We start from the raw sequence: 21526 nt of genomic DNA on the forward strand, positions 1-21526 counted from the left end.
AGAAAGTCAAAATCCACTTTATAACTTCCAATGGAAATGAAATTGCTCAATAATAATTAAGCACTTTCACCAAAGTAAGAGGTATAGTATAAAAAGAAAAAAAGTACTAGACTGTAAATCAAAAGATCTGGGTTCTAGTTCTCCTTCTGTCACTAAATAGTTGCACACTATCTTAGACAAGTAATAATACTCTGGATATCAGGTTTCTCCTCCATAAAGTAAGGTGCTTTCTATGACTTCTAAAGTTCCTCACAGACTTATAATTTATGATTCAATATAACTACAATATTACCTTTGATCTATTTGAGCAAGCAGCTACCCCAACTTCTGGAATCCACACTGTGGTCTGAATAGCTCCAGAACCAATCACAACAGTTTGCAAGACAGAGCCATCCTAAAATGAGATATATTTATCAATGATCATTATTAACCTTAGGCATTACTGACATTTAAATTTATACTACATAATCACAAAAACATATTCTAAAATCTACACTTTAGCTAAATTCAGCAATGTCCAATTGTGTACCTACTATCCCATTTTCCAGGCCTAGGTGACTTTAAAAACACTTATCATCAGTAAGAAAATTAAAGGGCAGAAGATTCTAAAGGGAGCTTCTTCAGTATTCAAGATATGATTACATGAAATATTTTTAGGATTGGTTAATTTATCATATGTATTTAAATTAATGTAAAAATAATCCTTAACATAAAAATAAAATCTGTGCTCTTACCCTTAAAGACCAAATGTTCATGAGTCCACCTAGCCCACCAGACACCAGGGCCAACCCATCAGAACTAAAGGCAACAGTCCGAACAGGAGTGATATGTCCCCGCAGCTGATAAACACACTTGGCTCCTGTTGATTTCCTATATCCATCCTGCAAGTCATTATTTTTAACATATATTGAAATTAAAACAATTTATAATTCATTCTTAGAAATTTTATATTTCAGTATGAAATTGGGGGAGAGGAGAAGGAAGACTTCTCTTCTAATTAGTCTGACTTAATAAATGATAAAAATATCATTCTGGATCTCTTTTCCTAAAGCTGAGTTTCATCTTTTTTGATACATTTCTAAACCTGTTTCTACTCTTCAAACTAGCAGAAATGACTACATTTCAAAGTTCCAATTAACCCTCAGATACAGGAAAATTCTGACTTTTACTTTTTAACCAGTGTTTTAATTTTTAAATTTTAGCTTTATATATTAAGTAATTTTCATTTTTATCCCCTAACATTTGTATATTGTACATGTTGGCTATACGAATAGTCCTCTTTTTGTTGGCTGATGGTTCTATCACTTGTTGTTTAATCTACACATTTGCTCTGCAGGCTTTAGAAGTGGGACAGGAAAGGCCTGTCCATAATAGGGCTGTTGTCTAGCACAAAGAGCAAGCCAGATTTATCTATAATGCTCCCAACTTCCCTTTTGTGATATTCTGTGAAATTCTCCCATTAGTGAGTTGGCTACCCCTTCCCTCTCCATCTTTCTCCCTGCCCTTAAGCTCCTTCCTTCTGTCAGTTATGACACCTTAAAACCAGATGTACTCATTCACCCAAGGATGATGTAAAGTGTATTTCTTCCAAGGGCATCATGAACAAAAGGGAGAGCAACAGAGTTTGTAAACTGGTAGGTCAGAGATGTGATTTGATTAGCCACTCAGTGTTTTAAGAAATTTTAAGTTCGGGTGCCAATGTTTAATATTGGGAGATTTTACTTAAAACATTAGATTTTTGGCTTCCATAAAAAAATCAAGACAATCTGGTAACAACAGGCTCTCAATTCTGGAGGTTGATAATCAACTCTGCAGCAGCTGCTGGCCTTTGTATGAAGCACATATGCTTCTTGGTTTTTTCTGGTTTTGTTTTTTACCCTTTCCATACATTCCAACTCCCAGATTCAAGAATTTACATTAGTTACCTAGAAGGGTCTGTAAGTCTAAATTTGTAATTTCTCTTTGAGATAAAGGAATCATTCTTAATAGGCAAATTTTAGCAGAAGTAGGAGATACTGTCAATGGTGGTACTTCTATGGTGTTCCTATTTCACTATACCAATGACTTAACTTAGGAATGGTCTATCTGTAGCATCAATTATATCCGCTACCATTATAATAATCAACACTTAATATGTATTGAATACCTCACCTTAGTAACCAATTATGGTGTTTCTAACTTATAAAAAAACTAAGCTAATTCAGAGACCACACAAAGTACAACTATAACATTTACATTTCCCTACTGGATCTTGCCCTTTGGGATATGATAATGAGTATCTTTGTATAATAATTAAGGGAGATTTTACTTTGATGACATATTCTACCTATGGTTTCAGATGAGATTTTTAAAAACACCAGAATGTTACCTGGCAATTTGATTCCTGGTCCCACCATCCTTCTGAACTAGTCACACTGATCTGTGTGGTATCTTGTGGAATGCGCCAAACACATACTAAGCCACTCTGACAGCCACTTAAAAAATTATCACATAAAACCAAAACAAATTAATATACAGATGTAAAAATATATTAAAATAGCAGTCACTTAAGGCCTGATAGAACTACCACGATATTATTTTTAAAATTTATTTGTAGTAGATATGCTATAATCTTTTATAAAAAATACAACTGGGACCAATATTCTAATAACATCACATCCAGATAAGGAAACTACATATTAAGTTTCACACTAGACAGCTGTTCTTTATTTCTCTGGTGTAATCTTATGTTATTACATATTATAAGAATAATGACTGGCAATGAACTGTTTAAGATTACTGAGAAGTCACACTGATGCAAATAGCAGTCTATACCAATATAAAAATTGAGACACACACACACACAAATTCACAACGTACGTAGCCATCAATAACTGCAACTTGGATCCTTTCCCTGGAAGGCTGCACCAAGCGATACCATTTACAATAGATGGATGGCAGAGTGACAGTAGACAGCACCAGCATCCTGAAACAGGCCCCCAGAGTTTCACATTTTCTTCTTTGGCACATGTCATAAGAATATGACCTGTTGGGTCCCACTTCATACTAACAAGAGTATCCTTAAAATAGTAGGAGGGAAAAAACATCAGAATAATGCTTCCCTCACAAATAACTACTTCAAAATCAGTAATTTATAAATACTTCCATAACTCAATTATTTTAAAATCAATATTTCATGCACATCATAGATACCACTATATCATTCCCAATCACTAGACCAACTGACCTTTTAATATACTCTGCATTATATATATTTGCTGTAGTCACAGCTCAATAAATGTTAGTTGAATGAATGAATGATGAAAATCTGACTCAAAAGGAATACATGTTATCTCTCATTAACATTTGCTTTTTTTTTTTTTTGGAGAGTCTTGCTATGTTGCCTTGCCCAGACTAGTCTCAAATTCCTGGGCTCAAGTAACTGTCCCGCCTCAGCCTCCTGAGTAGCTTGGACTACAGGTACATACCACCATATTCAGCTAGCATCTGCGTTTATTGAGAGTTATTTTTATTGACTGGTAATCATTATAGTATGAAAAAGAAAAAAGTTAAAAGAAAAAAAAAAGCACCCCACAGACTAAAATAGCAAACACTTATGAGAATCTGGGACATGTTTTATGTTTATATGGTTGTGATCACTATGCTGTTTTGATTTTTCTTTGACCTTCTTCTATACCTTCCAACTCCTGCTTTCATGCATTTATGTTACTTGCCTCTGTGGCCCTGTAAACATCTGAACTGGCAACCTCTATTAAGATAAAGGATCATTTTTCATGGGTGGAATTTCTGCCATTAGTAGGAGGCACTTTAAACAGGGGGGGTTCCCAGGGTGCTCACATTTCATTGTTTTGGTTTTGCCTCTTTTGTGACTTGACTGTTTTCTTTTTGCATACACTTTTCCATAGACATGGTCCAAAGACCTTGTGTAACAACAGAATGAAAATTAAATCATAAGTGACTGATAAAAAAATTTAAAGAAACTTGTATCAGTCCGGGCACCGTGGCTCACACCTGTAATCCTAGCATTCTGGGAGGCTAAGGTGGGAGGATCGTTTGAGCTCAGGAGTTTGAGACCAGCCTGAGCAAGAGCGAGACCCTGTCTCTACTAAAAATAGAAAGAAATTAGCTGGACAACTAAAAACATACAGAAAAAATCATCTGGGCATGGTGGCACATGCCTGTGGTCCCAGCTACTCAGGAGGCTGAGACAGGAGGATGGCTTGAGCCCAGGAGTTTGAGGTTGCTGTGAGCTAGACTGATGCCACAGCACTCTAACCCAGACAACAGAGTGAGACTTTGTCTCAAAAAAAAAGAAAAGAAAAAAAAAAAAAAGAAAGAAACTAGTATCAAGCAATACTACAGTAAAAAAACAAAAAGCAAAAGTAATCATCTGATAAAAATGCTTTTACCTTATGTGCATCAATTAGAACAATGCCTCCTTTCTCGAGTGGTTCCTTTGTTCCCAATAACAGTTTTCCATCAAAATATCCTACTGCAAATGGTCTGTCTTCACTGAACCAAGCAATACAAGTAATAGACACTAACATGATAAAAACAAAAGAGAAAGAAAAGAAAAAGGAATAAGAAGGATTTATTTGTCATTGTCTGATTTAAAAGACAGACTTTAAATAAACACATAATACTATAACCATTGCAAGTAAGTTTCTAAATAGCTCTTGAATTCATTAGACAAAATGCAGGCTTACAGCAGGGATCCTATGTTATCCACTTTAAAAGTGTCATTTATAAGTGACAAAGACTACCTCATTTATAATCTTTCATTCTTTTTCAGATGGTTGTTGAAAAAGAGAGACAAAAATTGAATTCTCTTGCTGATTTTAAATCACTGTACCAGGTTCTTTCCTGACCAGAATGTACCATGAAACTGAGAAGTGAAATAATCCAAGTTATAGAAAGAAAATTACTTCTGCTGCTGCTTATTTAATATTCCCTACTCAGTGTGTTTCTATAATATATTCTATCAAAATGTTCTATTCCAACAATCTATATTCCTATTTTCTTCTTTCAATATTAACATCTAAAACACTGAAAGGCTACAAAAGAAGTAAAAATAGTATTTATCTGTGAGGGCAGAATAAGAGGTGTGGGAACTGTGTGGATGGGAGAAAGTTTTCACTATACACCTTCTAAAACTTTTAAATTTTTGAACCCTATGAAGATATTACCTATTTTTAAAAAACTAAATTAAAAAAAGAACACCTCATCTATTCTGCTAATAGAATGCCATATAAGTAGGCACTATGATCTTTGAATTACCCCATTTCTCCAAACAACCAACAAAAACTACTTGTTTGTAAGATGTATACATATTCAAAGGTACATAGTGAGAAAATAAATGAAACTGTATTTCCTACTATCTCTTATTAGAGCAGGAATTCTCCTCTTTCCTCTTCCCTCATTTCCTCTATTTTACTCCTCTGTTAACAATTTCATTTCTACCAATGATTATTATCTTTTTTCCTCTTGGACAGTTCTTACTTTTAAGGGAGACCTGGAGTTTTCTATATATGTTAAGTCATTTACACAAAAGATGAATGACTAATATGTTATAATAAATACTATTAAATATCATTTTGGCAGAGATGTGTGATGGAGGTTGGGAGAGAAGTATCTTTCAATTCAATAACTAATTAAAATGAAATACCAACTGGTAAGTTTGAAAAACAAAGTCACAGGTAATATTTACTCAGCATTTTAAAAGCAGGTACCAAAAAAGTAGTCTATTCAGAGGGGAACCTCAACTAGACACAAGTGCAATCATTTACCATCCTTTCTATAGCAATGCTCCAATTCTCGACGGTGCATGGTGGACACATCAACAACTTCAATTAGTCCCAGAGATCCATCCATCCGTCCTACCAACAATAATTCTGGAGACTCTCCTGACCAGGCTGCAGCTGGACCCTCTTCTGGCCAAGCCAGGGCAGATACCCAGTGAGGCTGAATATCTACTAATCCTTTTCCTCCTAATAAGGGAGAAAATGTTAAGTAGTTTTTACTTAATTCTTAGGGGAAAAAAAGCACAAAACAATACTACAATACTATTTAATTCTAATATATACTCAAAACAGCCCCCAATTTCCTAACAACCTACTGTTACGAAATGAATAAGTCTGTGAAGGCTGGATCCTTCATTTATATACCACATGATTATTAAATTAATAGGTTTTTCTATAAATATTAATAGGACAAAATTGGTAGTTTCATAAAAGAGAGAGTGAAGGAAAATATTCAGTGTACAAATGTCAAACACTCAAGTCTTTTCCTAATAATTACTGAAAACCAAATTAACATAAGAAATTCACCTATAGTCCAAGACTATGGCCATTCCTCAAATGAGAAACAGACAACTATTCCTCAAATATGTAAAAACAAACAAAAATACTAGTAAGCCCAAGATTGCAATAATGATTTTTACTTTCCAGAGAGGTGTAATAAAAATTGACATAATTAGTAGAAATACTTAAAGCAATTCAAAAGAATACATAGCTTAAAATTCAGTGACTGCTATGTCTCCCAAACCTACTCTGAATACTTAGTCGCACATGAAGAGAATTTTTAATTTACAACTAAGTTAGTTTAAACCTCTAGAAAGAAAAGTCAGGAAAGGAGCATTTCCTCTCTACTTAAAACCACATTACACAGATTTTCACAAGTTGTTAAATAGCTTGTAATTTGTGAGGTGAAGTGAAGCCAATGTTTGGACTCAGAAGGCTAAGAGAAGGCTTAAAAAGTGCCTTTAGTATTTACTAGTATTTATTTGACTCTTACCGTTAACTTGCCAAATATTCACCGTCTTTTCCAAAGCCCCAGCTAGATATTTGCCACTGATACTCCAGGAAACAGGTGAGAAACTTGGATCACTGGGTGACCCCAGGCTTTCCTCAGCATCCCCTTCCCTAGAATACAACATATATATATGGAATTCTAATCCCCATCACACAAAAGTAAACTAACCCTAAGTCTTAAAATAAAAGTTTCAAATACACTGGAGTACGTAATAGCTGATTCTTATGTTTCAAAGCGTGGCTAGCAGTATCTGACAATTACACATTGCCGGTGTTTTTCATCATTATGAAAAATGCAAAATTATAAACGAGCGATGCTTAGACTATTCCTCACTTAATGCAGTAATTTGTCAACAAACACATTCAGATTTTGTATGGGTTTACACTAGGTTATTATTCAGAGCACACTGATTCTCATTTACCTAATTTCTGGGGAATTCTTCATAAAATTCCTACAGCTGGCTATAAGACTATAAAAAATGTTACATTCTGATAACAGAAATAATATAATTAGTCTAATTCCTAAGCAATCCTTGGAGACTGATGACAAATTAGCTTACTGTCATATATGACTGAACATTTATTTACTAGTAGACCTTGATTTAATTCTAAATCCAGATATAGTTTACAATTATATTTTCTGAATTACTGTCCTGGAAAGTTAAAACACCCAATGGAGATAAAGTAATACTAATCTAAGAAAAAGGTTTTTCTTAATTTTATTGACAATTTGATTACATTAACACAACCAAGATGAGACATGTTTTGGATTCTCTCATTTTAAATGTTATATAAGTGATGTTAGACTCACAGTCTGTTGAACACACAGGTCTGTTGCAGTGAATATTGCTTCTTGGTAACATTCCACACCCGGATGGTGCCATCAGTGCCACTTGTAGCCAAGAGACCTTTTTTATTGCACCAAACACATGTCATTACCTAGAAAAGTTGAAACAGGTAAGTCCATCAATATTTCAGTTTTGATTCAAATGATTTTATCTACCAAATTAAAAAAATCTACCATAAAATTGTAAAAGGAAGTATCTGTTCTACAATGCAATATGCATAGTCTTATTTTTTTCTAAATGGCTTGAAAATATATTCCTATTTGAAATATACCTTTAAAATACTATGCTCGAACTCATTTGAATTTTCTGAGACCTATTAGAATCTTTACTAAATATGTTTATTGAATGCAATAAAGTATAAATACTTTAACATATTTATATTCTATAAAATAACACAGACTAAGAAGAATTTTTTAAATTGTTTAAATAATACAGTTTAGTCTTCATGTCCTAAGTGCCCTAGTCATTGTTCAGGGGCCCAGTGGGCTACACTAAAATAGTGAGGCCAATTTCTTTTTCTCTTGCACATAGAGTTGTCTCTCAGCATCTACAGGAAATTGGTTCCAGATTCCCTCAACATACATCAAAATCCACAGATGACCAAGTCCCTACGAAATAGTGTAGTATTTGCATATAACCTACATGTATTCTCCCACATACTTTAAATCACCTATAGATTACTTATAATACCTAATACAATATGAATACTATGTAAATAGCTTTTATATTTTTTATTTGTATTTTTAACTGTTTATTGTTATTTTTAATTTTTTTCCCCAAATATTTTAGATATGAGGTTGGTTGAATCCTCAGATGTGGAACCCACAGACAGAGAGGGCCAAATGCGTAAACCTTCGTCTTTTGTGAAGCTATTCCTTTGGTTTTCGTCTCATCTCCATCCGATTCTCCCTTTTGTATACTATTATACCAACTCGAGAAATATAGTTGGTAACTAGAGGAAAAATCTTCATAATTGTGTGTGTATGCACATGTGCATGTGTGTGTATGAGAGGGAATGAGAAAGAGAGGAAGGGCACACACAAATGAGCACTACACTTCGAGCTTTCTGAGAACAGCAGAGACAATTTCATCTTATATAAGTTAATACATTTTACACTCAAAATACATACTCTGTTCTGATGAGCCTCTAACTTGATAAAGGAGCATTTTCTGAGATCTCCTCCCATATCAGCAAGTGTTTGTAGCGTTGTTTGATTGTCTCGGTCGTGTGCAGCAAGAGTGCGCACAAGTTGTTGAGCAGCCCATTGTCTATGCTGTGAGGACAGCCTGGAGGAGAGGCAGCAGGCTGCCAGGGCATTAGCCAGCTCCAGAGGGCCTACAGCAGAAGGATCATAGGAAGGATGGGCATACAATTGGGCAGTTAAACCTGCTTAAACAAAACAATGAAATAATGCCCAAGTGAGAGTTGGTGATAATGAACAAACAAAAATGGGTTAACCCATATCTTTTAAGAATTAGCACTTTTTCAAACAATCATTTTACTAAGATATGCATATAAGGTATAAAGCATTTATCTCACATTAAATTCTATAATAAATTTGATTCACTGGAAATGTACATTTTATTATACATTGACCAATAGTCTTTGCTCTAAGGCCACAGTAGACTTGGAATAATTTTATTGCCAGGGTAGAGGCTGCATGCCCTTGAAAATGGCTTTTATTGCTCAAACGTGATCTTAACAGCCAGTAGTCAAGGAACTGGGCTGATGGATACTAAAGCTTATCTCTCTTGGCCAAATGATCCTGATGAAAAGAAGGGTAGACAGCAGCGATTAAGCAGTCCCTTCAAAGTGTTTTCATCTTAAGACAAAGAAAAATATAACACTACCTTTATCTAAATTTTATTACAGAAACCTACCAGGATTATAATCTATGGTGACTCAAATCATAATCTATAACTAATTGGTTTATTTTCTAATATTTGTTTCCATACAGTGAAAAGGTATCCATGTACTTGTTTTATGTAAACTTAAGAAGCTTACATGTTATGTAATTTATCACATACAATACAAAAATACATTTTTTAAAAACATGAATTAAACTGATTAGAAGATTGTCTATTTAAATAGTATGAAACCTACCTTTCTTTTCAACTTCTGTCTTATCATAGTTAGGTCTCAGTTTGGCCCCTTTGTCTGCTAGTAATGCCACAAGGGCCTGAGTTACAACAAAGTTTGGGGAGGTTACAAGCTTATTCTCTTCTGCAATTCCTCTGAGAAAGCTGGGTAAAAACTTTCGCTGAATTGGATCATCAACTGTGGTTAGATTTACACCTGTTGCAGCAGAAATCAAGTTCTGAAGAGGCAAATGGAAGAAAAAAGTTTAATTTTTATATGTAATTTTGGAATAAAAATATTTCGTTTCACAAGGCTCTTCAAGGATCAGTGGGAAATAAACAATGCAACAGGAAAAACACTGAAACCACCTTACCTGTGTACACAACTGCACCAGCAGTTTTGCAGCACTAGGAGTATTTGATGCCAGACATCCCACTGCTGTGCTCAGATAGGCCAGGCAAGAGATGGGCTTGTTTGCCTTGCTATGCCCACCTCGTGAGCGTTCTGAGGTGCCTGCCATTGCAGAAGGGCTAGTAGAGAGGCCAGCTCTCCCTGCTGCAGCCAAACACATTAATCGAACCAGAGTTCGGATATCTGTTAGCCCCAGAGACTCAAGACCAGCAGCCAGGCTGCAACTGGAACCACTGCCAGTAAAAGAAAACACTTCAGATGGATAAAGAAAATAGAGTTCTTAAGGGGCCATTTGGAGGCCCACATCCATAGCATCAACAGCCATAAATATAAGCTGTACTGTCACTAGTCATACATGTCCTAAGAGATGCCAAAAACATACGTGAGCTGAAAACTGTTATCTAAATGTTCTCTCATTTTAATAAATATTTGCATATACTTGAGGTATAACTGAATTACCAAAGTAAAACATACAGGAATGTTAATAAAGCATGAATTTTCACAAGCTGAACTAACCCATGTAATCACTCTCCAGACCAAGAAACAACATTACCAGCACCTCGAAAGCCTGCTTTGGGCTTTTCTCAGTCACTATGTCTTCAAAAGTAACCACTGTCTGGCTTCTAAAACCATAACTTAGTTTTGCTTGTTTTTGAACACTGTATGACTAGAATAATAAAGCATATACTCTTTTGTGTCTGGCTTCTTTTGCTCAACATTATGTTTATAAGATTCATCCATGTTGTTGCATTAGAGCAGTTTATTAATTTTCATTGACATATCAATGAAATCTATAATTCAATTATTCATACAAAAGACAATCAGGTGATTTCCAACATGGAGCTATTATGAATAATATTGCCATGAACGCTCTTGTAGATGCCTTTTGGGGCATATACATAGCATTTCTGTTAGATATATTCCCACAAGGGGACCTCTGGGTCACGGAGTATATTCAGCTTTAGCTGAAACTATCGAACAGTTTTCCAAAGTAGTTGTACTAATTTATTTTCTCACCAGCAATGTATGAGATTTTTAGGTGTTTCACAGCCTTGTGCTAACTTTTTTTTCTCCTTAGTCTTTTAGATTTTTGCCATTCTGGTGGGTGTGTAGTAGTATTTCACTGGATTTCAATTTTCATTTCTCTTACAACTAATGAGGTTGAACACCTTTTCACATTTATTGGACATTTGGAGATCCTTTTCATGAAACACTTAATGTATTTTGTCCATTTTTGTTTTAGGCTTTTTCTTATTGATTTATAGGAATTCTTTATGTATTCTGTTGGTTAGATGCATTGCTAATATCTTCTCCTAATATCTGTTTTTTACTTTCTTACTTTTTTAAAAATGACTTTTGCTAAACAGAGGTTCTCTATCTTTTATTTTTTTTATTTTTTTTTTTTTGAGACAGAGTCTCACTTTGTTGTCCAGGCTAGAGTGAGTGCCGTAGCGTCAGCCTAGCTCACAGCAACCTCAAACTCCTGGGCTCGAGTGATCCTTCTGCCTCAGTCTCCCGAGTAGCTGGGACTACAGGTATGCGCCGCTATGCCCGGCTAATTTTTTTTTTATATATATATCAGTTGGCCAATTAATTTCTTTCTGTTTATAGTAGAGACGGGGTCTCGCTCTTGCTCAGGCTGGTTTTGAACTCCTGACCTTGAGCAATCCGCCCGCCTCGGCCTCCCAAGAGCTAGGATTACAGGCGTGAGCCACAGCGCCCGGCCGAGGTTCTCTATCTTAATGTCCAATTTATCAATCTTTCTTCTTTATGGTGGATGGCTTTTGTGACTTGCTTAAGAAATCCCTGCCTGTCCCAAGGTCAAGAGTAAATTCTTCTAAGTTACCGTCTAGAAACTTTATTGATTTACCTTTCACACTTAGATCTAAGAGCCACTTTGGAATTATTTGCTTTATATGGTATGAGACTGGGACCAGAGTCTTTTTATCTATGTAGATAAACCATCTGACCCTGCTCCAGTTATTGAAAAAACCATCCCTTCCCCATTGCTCTGCAATGTAAACCACTGCCATAAATCAAGTGTTTATTTACATGTGTGGGTCCATTTCTGAACTCTGTTCTTTTCCACTATCCTATATGTCTATCCTTGAGCCAATACCACATAGTCTTATCTAAGTTTTGAGTTTTTCTTTTAGTGTCCTTCTGCCTTCACTGATTTGCCATTAAATACTCCTGCTTAATTATTTCTTAAATGGCTATGTTTTAGGTATTCTTGATCTTTACATTACACTCCACAGTATTAACAGAGCAAGAGTCCCCATGATGGAATCTGCAGGCAGAGTTGGCTACACAGTTGGTCAATTCTTTTTGATCTTTAGTTTTTACCCAGCACCAACTGGATCAATACCCTTAGTTTTGCATTTCAAGTAACAAAATAAAATGTATGCATTTTACTCAGTTATTATAATGGCATTATTTTCTACCAAAAAAAGTGCTAAATGTTAACTGAATGACTGAATAAATGAATGAATAACAGTAATGACTATGTCTCACATCTTTCATTCAACAGTATATACACAAGTTTCTAAAATTCTATCTCAGCCTCCCAAACAATACCAGAATCCTGTATGATAATATACACTAGAAGCTAACTTAGCATCATTTGACACAAAATAACACTTACCTGACTGAGAGGAGAGACAGTGCTCTCATGACCATGGTTCTGGCCAGAAGAACCTGAGCAGCAGCAGTCACTCTCCTTAAAGCCACCACACGGTCATGAGGGTTTGCTAGGGCAGCTGCCTGCTCTCCTAATGTTATTCTCCCAGAGGAACTCTTTTCTACAGAGCCATGACAACCTGAAAGACATGATTTTGTTTAGTTTTCAATAAGAAAAAAATATCTGGACTACAAAAAATTTTCCTATTTTACACAGGTTCCATGGCAAATCAATGTGTTTTGCTTATCTGGAACCTTGTTATAAGAAAATTTCTTAGGAGAAACTTAGATCTTTCTAAGTTCTAACTTTAATATTTCTAACTTGGATATTTCTAAGTTAATAATGTATTAAAGGAGATATTTTCTATTAAATGCATTTTTTGTTTTGTTCATTTTGCTCATGTATCACTTCTACTAATATTAATAGATACAGGAAAGAATAGTTTTAAAAATATGCTTTGAGTATACATAAAGGGCTAAGTCACTAACATTGCTCCAATTCAAAATAACAAAAATTTACCATAGCATCTCATCCAAATTTAAAAAAGACTACACAATAATTCTGAGTCAGTTACAGGATTCCCCTAACACAAAGTTAAAAAAAACTAACATATTTTATTAATCTTTTTATCATTTCAATATTTCATAAAGACAAAAAAAAATCAAAACTTAATATCACATTATATCTTCAAAATGTTAAAATAATTGGCTAAAGAGACTTGATAGGTGGGATAATGCTGAACTGCTATTCTTATTATTTATCTTTACCTTATCATTATTTACTTATCCAAGAAACAAATTAACATAGAGTCTATAAAAATCAATGCAAATCAGCATTTCAGTTTACCTATTTGCATCAGAGTTTCTTCCATACTATTAGTGGCTGTGACCATTGCTACTGATGCTCCCAGTGGGTCACTGTCAGGGAACTGAACTGGTTCTGGTACAATGCGCCGGTCATTTAAACCAAGTGGTCCAGCAAGCAATTCAAATTCTTCTTCACCTGTTAGCTTTTCATCTTCATCAACATCCAACATGTCCCAGTCTTCTGGAATTTATATAAATAAATGTATGGTATGTGAATATCAACATGACATAAATCTGATGGCAATGGTTACTGTGAGAATACATCTAAAATGCAGGTGGACTGGAAGTCCAGTGACCACAAAATAAACTATAACACCGTCTCTTGGTGACCCAACCAAACTGTACTCCTGAGGCATGGTGTAACTTTAAGGGAAAGGGAGTCTGTGTAGTCAAAGTCCTTGAAAGCAATAACAAATGTTACAGCTGATAATGGAGGTTTCAACTAATAAAAAATATTGTCATGGGGCCAACAAAGAGTTCTTACTTATGATCTCTGTCCATGATCAGTAGGAAATGAAATCTTAATATTTCAAGAAAATGAGTGCTCCAGAAAAACTGATGCTCATCTCAATTTTTTATTTTTCATAGTTAGGATGGAAATTCAAAATATACCATATCCTTTCCCTATTTTGAAAAAAATATATGCCAAACAGTAATTAACATTCTATGGAAAAGCTAATGTTTGAACCCAGGTCCTTTTCCTTTGACTTTTAAACTAGGTCTGCTGCTATCAAACTATCCTGAGTTTTTCAGGGAAAGTTTAAGTTAACATGTACATAAATCCAAACACACATAACAAAGGTGAATTTTAGTAACAGATGTTAAGCAGAGTATATATAAAAAACATGTAAAATAAAGAAGCTCTCAAAACAAACAACTACCTTCATACACACTGTCCTGCTTGCCAATTAGATCTGGAGCTTGTCCCTTGTACCTGCACCAAACATGAAGAACATTGTGTTTTTATATATAACAGTTAGTATCCAAAAAATGCAAATTAAGTCATTAGAACATTTTAAAAGGTCATTAATAAAGCAGCACAAAATAAAAAAGTATGTTTCATGTTATGGCCTAATGTAATAAAAACTGCTGGTATATAGCTATATATGAAAATCAATGACTATTTTACCAAACTACTGGGGAAATTTCTGAGTCACTTATAACTCTTTTAATCAAGTTCTATTCCAGAAAGCCTTAAAGATTTTAATAGTTTATAACAAGGGCAAAAAACCTACTCACTAGGAATTAAAGATGTAAAGAGATAATATTTTCATGAAAGCTCACTAAGTCAAAACAGTCTTATTTTTTCATCAAGAAAAAGATCTTAATTAAAATGTCAGAAATACAATGGAAAATATCAATGAAAAAAATTGAGCGTAAGCCTCCTGAGGATTAAGGGAAGGTCCCAACCACAAAGTGCCAACAAGTCAAAGATTAACAGCCAAACTCCAGTAAAGGACCTGTTACCATGCCATTATTCCTGGACTCTCAGAGATCCTGTCAGGTTCCCACCTCAGCTGGGAACATGAATTCTTCAACCTCCTCCATCATTTCTGCCCCCAATTCAGCAATCATAGGATTTCAGGAAAATTTAAAAGTAACTCTTCACATGAAAAAATCTATAGTTCCCATGTCTTAAGGTATGAGATGCTCTCATTCAGAGGGTCTGGATATTTACACAATTCCAAGGTACCTTTCAGAACTTGTTGTCTTGGATTTGGTCTTCAGGGCTAAGTACTTCTCCCTGCAGCTGCCACATAACAGGTAGTATGGATTTCCACTTCCACATTCACCACCGAACCAGCCATCCACATAGGAGCCATTGCTGCGATAGCCCTGGCGGTTTGCACTGCGCCCACAGCCTGGGTGGTTTCTCTTCATGTGTTGATTGAAGCTGACAACGCTGCATTCACACAGTTCACACACCACCACTTCTTCCCTGTCTTCAGACTCACAAACATGCTGCACAAAATGATTTCATACCAAATTAGTACAGTTAATTGAACATTAAATCAAGAAGTGGCAAGTAGATTATTTATATTAAATTAACTACTTTGTTTACATACGCTGGAATATTTCCAAGATGTTCGTTAATGCTACATAAAAAATTTCTTTCAAATTAGAATTCCGATCATACAATCTGAAGGTGTTCTTTGCCCTCCCTCACTCTAATAAATTATGAGTAAGTGATTGTTCTAATGAGAAAAGAGTTAATGAACATGACAATCTGCCCTATCTCAAAATGATTTTTTTAAAACCTGGCTAGTCAAAAGAACTAGTTTTCATCTGGTCATAAAATGCATAATCAATTTCTGAGAAAAATCATGAGGATTCATTTACCTATTGACATAGCAGATTCTCTTTCATGTAGGACTTATACCTAACCTATGAGCTTTTTGGTCTCCCTGCTACAAAAATGTAATGCTAACAAATGTATATTTACAAAGCCATCTTGTACCCTGCCCCTGAATAGAGGTAGTTACAAGATCTAGGTGGTCACTGGTTCCTAGCATGAGGCATTACACTGATTAAATGGAACCTATGAAGGAGAAGAGCATGCATTCAGATAGCAATGTGAGCATAGCAGCAGCCATGTTATAAAACCCAGCAGTATTTACTGGGACCTGATGCCTGTTTTATAATCTATCTTTGACATCAGAATCAAATATTACCACAATGTGGCTCTACTCATCTAGTCTGGGGAAAGAAGCAATAAAACTGCACAGAGAAAACAAGAGACTTTTTCTTATTAGTTTGTAGGTATCAAAGTAACATCAAGCATTAAATCCCCAAACCTCAGGATGAGATACAAGACTTTTAGAGTGTTTCAATTCTAGGCAATGCTGCTGTTAGTAAGCTGTATGAACAGGAGGGCAGGAAAATAAGTCAGAGCAGCCCCCGCTGCAGTCACACACACCCAGGTAGGCCAATCCAGTACCTCTGGGATCCACATTCCCAGAATATCATTGTCACTGGTCAGGTCTTGTCCAAACATAGCTTCCATTGCTTCATCATCAAGATCAATTTCCAATTCCTCATCTAAATTAAAGTCATACAACGCCCCAGGGTCTTGCTGCAAAGATATTCCTTCTCTCCGACTTTGATTCCTGTGGGCCTGCACAGAGCGGTATAACCCCGCTCAGAACAAAACAAAAAAGGCATTTTATTTGCATGAATAAAATAATTCTGAATATTTCGCCAGTCCTTAACTTTCACACATGTAGGTGTGAGCCTATCTCAGCTGACTTATTGGATCCCAGATCATAAACTTCAAATTGTACCTATCACATGTGTTTCCTCTACTGGAAAATGGGGATAAAAATAGCACTCATAACTCACTGGGCCATTGATAGGTTTAAATAAGATAATCCATGAAAAATATTTTATAATGTTAATTATATAGGAAAAAATCTCAATAAATGTAAGCTATTATTATTTTTTTAGGTTTATTTTTTAAAAATAAGTCCCTTTTCAACTATATGGTAAATTCTATATTTTCTAGGATAGTCTCAATTTCTCACATACATTATTGAATCATTACTTATGTTCTACTATTTCAATGATCAAATTCTGTTTCGACAAATCACACATTCAAGTTTTTAGTTTGAAAAATATATTCCCTATAATTTACACTTCACATGCCCAGAACATAATGCTAGAAGATTTACCAATGTAATCAGGGAATCTGGGCCTTGCCTAGCAGTGAAACCCTAAGCCCACAGAGTACATCAGAAAAGCCAGTGCCTACTTTTCTGGCACAGTGCCCTTTCCAGTCCCTTCTCACCACTGATGCTAAATATCAAACATGCATCATTGCTTCCTAAATTATAACTGATTGAGGGCAGGAGGAGCATTTACAAAATTTCTCAAAATCTACAAGTGGCCAGTACAGCCTTCAGCACCCAAAGGATTTAAAAATAAATTGAATGTATACTATGATTTCAACTAAGTAAAATTATGTATAGAAAATAATATGCAAATAGTTGTTCTATTAATGTAGAGGAACTGAGTACTTAGTATCATTAGTTTACATCTTCTTCAATGTTGCTTTTGTATTGATTTTAAAATAAAATCTTTCACAAAGAGAAGGATGTGAAACATATAATTACCTGCTCTTGCTAGCAATGTGCGAGCAGCTAAATCAAACTTGTGCCTTCTTGTTACTGCTGAGCGACCCCTAGCCGGTGGTCCACTTCCAGAAGCTGCATTCTCAGTATGATCCAAATTATCAGGGCTACAAGTGCAATTTCAAAAGCAACACAAATTTTTAAAAACCGTGAAAAGAAAGCACAGGTGCAAGCTTGGGTGTGGTATTACTTTTTCTCCAAATATCACTAAGAATAAAATATGTTTATGATAAAATTTGAAATGTATCTTTTGTCTCTTGTAAAATTACTCATAGATATGTCATATCCTGTGCCCTGAACAATAATTTTATCTGATTTTTAATTTGTCAATAATGAAATGATGTTCAATGCATGCTCAAATTCAAACAAAATCAAATATGACCTTAACAAAATCGTAAATGATTAAATACTTAAAATTTGAAATGACTGAGAATCCTTGCCTAGGAGAAACAGATATTTCAAAATATATTATGAAAATATTCACTGAGCTTGTTAGAAGAAGTCTGCATGTTCCATAAGACACAAGCCTTAAAAACAATATGGTGAAAATGAAAAATGAAGATTTAAAGTCATAAGAAATGATGAAGGAGAAAAGATTTTAGGAGGTATTATAGAATATTTTATTACATCTCATTTTGGAGTAGGCATTATCACAGAAATCTTTTAACGACCTAAAAAAGGGACATATAATACTATAGGAAAGATAAAAATATAAATTTAATTAAGAGACAGAAAAGATTTAAAAGTTCATTTCTATCAAATGCATTAATTAAATCAATTTCTAATATTAGGGTGAACATTATATCATTTTTATGAGATAAAATGATTTTATAAGCATGTTTATTTTACTTTAGAATAAGCTTGTTTTAATTTTCAGTTTCCCTTTTCAGGTCAATTTTACACAAAAATCATGAATTCCCTTCTTGCCATGAAAACATGCATTTAAATCCCAACTTGTCATGTCACTTTTACCCTTCACAGAAACATAAGCTTACAACTAAAACACCCATCTTTTCATATACCTATAGTTATCAACATTACACACCATTAGAAGCATTTATGAAGGGATGTAAATGGGGCTTTAAATTTGTAACACATGTAACAGAAGTACAGAAATTGGAATTTCACCTTTCACTAAAGCCTTCCTCCATTTCAGCAGCATCAGCTGATGGTATGTCTCCTGGTGACTGCAAATAACAGGGATCATTTGACTTCCCACCACTGCCTAGAACTGCTGCTCCATGCCTGGAATCTGCTGTGCTGCCTGACTGGGGCTCTTCCTCATCCTCATGTCCAGGGTGCTCTATCATCCACATGGCAAGTACAGTGATATTCTGGGCATCAGCTTCTCCTCGAGCACCTATACAGGGAGGGGGGAAAAAAAAGTCTGATATTGCCTTTGGACAAAGTAATTATTTATGTTACCAGTTTAAGAATGATAACATTCTTATGATGTCTTTGTTATAAAATCTGGTGTTAAAAATCTTACTAAGCTTTCTAGTCTCTTAAAAAATATGTTTCCTTTAATAAGATAGGACTTCTCATATCTGCATATACTGATATATAAAAACTTATCCTACCTGTAGCTTCCATGGCTTTGGCAATCTGCCGAAGAGAGAATCCCATTTCCAGTAAGGGGACTGCAATTGCTGGAGGAGGAGGAGAAGTTGAAAGTCTGCTGCTTGGGTCTGACAAGGCTGAGACAAAAGAAAGAGAAGTAAGGTCCTAAATATCACTATATACCATGAATAAAAACTGTATTAAAAGATAACCATAAGTCCTCAATTTCCTAGTACTGTCCAAATTTAATGAAATTTTACTTTACTAAGAATATGCTAACTATACAACTAAATGCGATTGAATGTGTTATAGCTATATATGGTTTTTCACACAGATAAACCTGCTAGTAAGACAAGATAAACCTGCTGGAAAATTCTTTAAAAGTATCTTATTTTGAAATAATGTTCCATTGATAAAATATTTTGAACTTATACAAATTTGCAAAAATAACAGAAAAAAATCATTTTCCCCTGCACTACTGGAAAATAAGCTATCAGACATGATGCTCTATCTCACTGAATATGTTAATATATAACTCCTACAAATAAGGACATTCTCCTGCATAACCACAATACAACTATCAAAGTCAAGAAATTGGTAGTGTTATCATCCAATTCAGATCCCATTCTTATTTCACCAAATGTCCCAATAATGTTCTTTATAGCAAAGGATTCAATCCAGGATTATCTCAGCATTTTATTTAGTTGTTAGGTCTCTTCGGTTGCCTTCAATCACTTTGATTCTTTGAAGATTATAGGCCAGTTATTTTGGGTAATGTCCCTCAATTTGGGTTTATGATGTTTCTTCATGACTAGTTCCAGGTTATGCTTTTTGACAGGAGTATCACAAAAGTGATGCTCATTACATTCTATTAGAAGATACATAATTTCAATGTGTCCCATTACTGGTGATGTTAACCTTGATTGCTTGAGTCAGGTGGTATCTGCCAGGTTTCTCCATTGTAAAGTTACTCTTTTTCCCTGCCTTTCCAATTAATAAGTATTTGTGTGTGCTATAAGAATGTGTATATATCCCATTCCTCATCAAAGTTTTACTCACTAACATCCATTTATGTTTACTGGCTGAATTAATTATTATTATGATAGTTTACAATGTTGGTTTTTTAATGCCATCATTCCTTTTAGATTCATCCGTTGGTATTCTACTCCAAGGCAAAATTTCTCCTTTCTCCATTCATATGGACTTACAGATTCTTATTGTATTCATGAGTTATAATCTGTTACTATGATTATTTATTTTGATGTCCCAAAGGTCTCAGATTTGGCCAGTGAATATGAAAGCCCCCTCAACCTAGTTTTTATATCTTAGGCATGCGTCCATCATTCTCTGAGCATTTTATTAGTTTTTGGCAAAAGTTACTATAGGTTCATTTCATTCTCAGCCCTGAAATCAGACATTTCTCCTAGAAGATCTGGGTTTCTTTTAGTAGAGAATGTATTTAGAAGACACGATCTGGGCATTAGGTGTACTTATTGCTACTGAAGCATCACTGCTTCCAGGCCCTCTCAGTGGACAGTGCTAGATTATATGCTCCTCACCCTGCTCGGCTCTGATACTTGGTGCTGGTCCATATGAACGTTTTTTCACACACTCAGAGTCCAATATTCTAAAGCCAGGCCACCATGACACATGGAGCCCTTCTCACTCCAATATGGCTCTGATATTCCACTCTGGGCCATCATGCCACCCACCTCCCAAACCCTGTTGGCATGAATGCCTATCTAGCTTAGTTCCACCTAACAGGAGAGGGGGAGAGGATGGGCTTTATGGCTCTCATTTTTGCTTTAAAAATACTACAACCACTTTAGTGGTAGTAGTTCTGCTGTGGCTGACAGAATTCTGCTTCTGGCCATCATGGAATAACGGAGACTAGATTTACTCTCTCAACTGAAACAATTAAAAAACCATACAAAAATTTATCAAATAATGGTCTTCAGACATTGGACAACAAGCAGTGTAGGACAGTGATCCATGAAAGAAGAAAAACAAATGAGGTGAGCAGTACACCTGCCTCAGCTTATTGCCTGGAGAGAATTTCCAAGATGTAATGCATGGAGAGTGAACCCAAACTAAACTCATTGGTCTCTCTGAGTTGAGAAGACAGATCTAAGAATTCAGGGAGAC

At 35.1% G+C, this 21526-nt stretch overlaps 1 protein-coding gene across 12 annotated transcripts in view; it reads right to left on the bottom strand.

Moving 5' to 3' along the window:
* HERC1 (HECT and RLD domain containing E3 ubiquitin protein ligase family member 1) overlaps nt 1-21526 on the bottom strand; it is a 217817-nt gene that overhangs the window by 61378 nt on the left and 134913 nt on the right. For 9 of the 12 annotated variants that reach the window (XM_076004460.1, XM_076004459.1, XM_076004465.1 and 6 more), the window contains exons 41-59: nt 19402-19518; nt 18950-19181; nt 17804-17928; nt 16612-16832; nt 15384-15656; nt 14576-14624; nt 13675-13875; nt 12793-12967; nt 10111-10381; nt 9762-9975; nt 8788-9044; nt 7621-7748; nt 6793-6920; nt 5787-5987; nt 4410-4540; nt 2860-3059; nt 2369-2474; nt 735-881; nt 293-394 (exon numbers count right to left, since the gene is read on the bottom strand). In XM_076004460.1, coding sequence (XP_075860575.1) covers nt 293-394; nt 735-881; nt 2369-2474; nt 2860-3059; nt 4410-4540; nt 5787-5987; nt 6793-6920; nt 7621-7748; nt 8788-9044; nt 9762-9975; nt 10111-10381; nt 12793-12967; nt 13675-13875; nt 14576-14624; nt 15384-15656; nt 16612-16832; nt 17804-17928; nt 18950-19181; nt 19402-19518 — 3278 coding nt within the window. The remainder of the gene's footprint in view (nt 1-292; nt 395-734; nt 882-2368; nt 2475-2859; nt 3060-4409; nt 4541-5786; nt 5988-6792; nt 6921-7620; nt 7749-8787; nt 9045-9761; nt 9976-10110; nt 10382-12792; nt 12968-13674; nt 13876-14575; nt 14625-15383; nt 15657-16611; nt 16833-17803; nt 17929-18949; nt 19182-19401; nt 19519-21526) is intronic. The other 3 variants (XM_076004467.1, XM_076004469.1, XM_076004463.1) reach the window with 2 other exon arrangements.

The sequence above is a fragment of the Microcebus murinus genome, chromosome 6 (assembly GCF_040939455.1).
Source record: "Microcebus murinus isolate Inina chromosome 6, M.murinus_Inina_mat1.0, whole genome shotgun sequence".
Lineage (NCBI taxonomy): Eukaryota > Metazoa > Chordata > Mammalia > Primates > Cheirogaleidae > Microcebus > Microcebus murinus.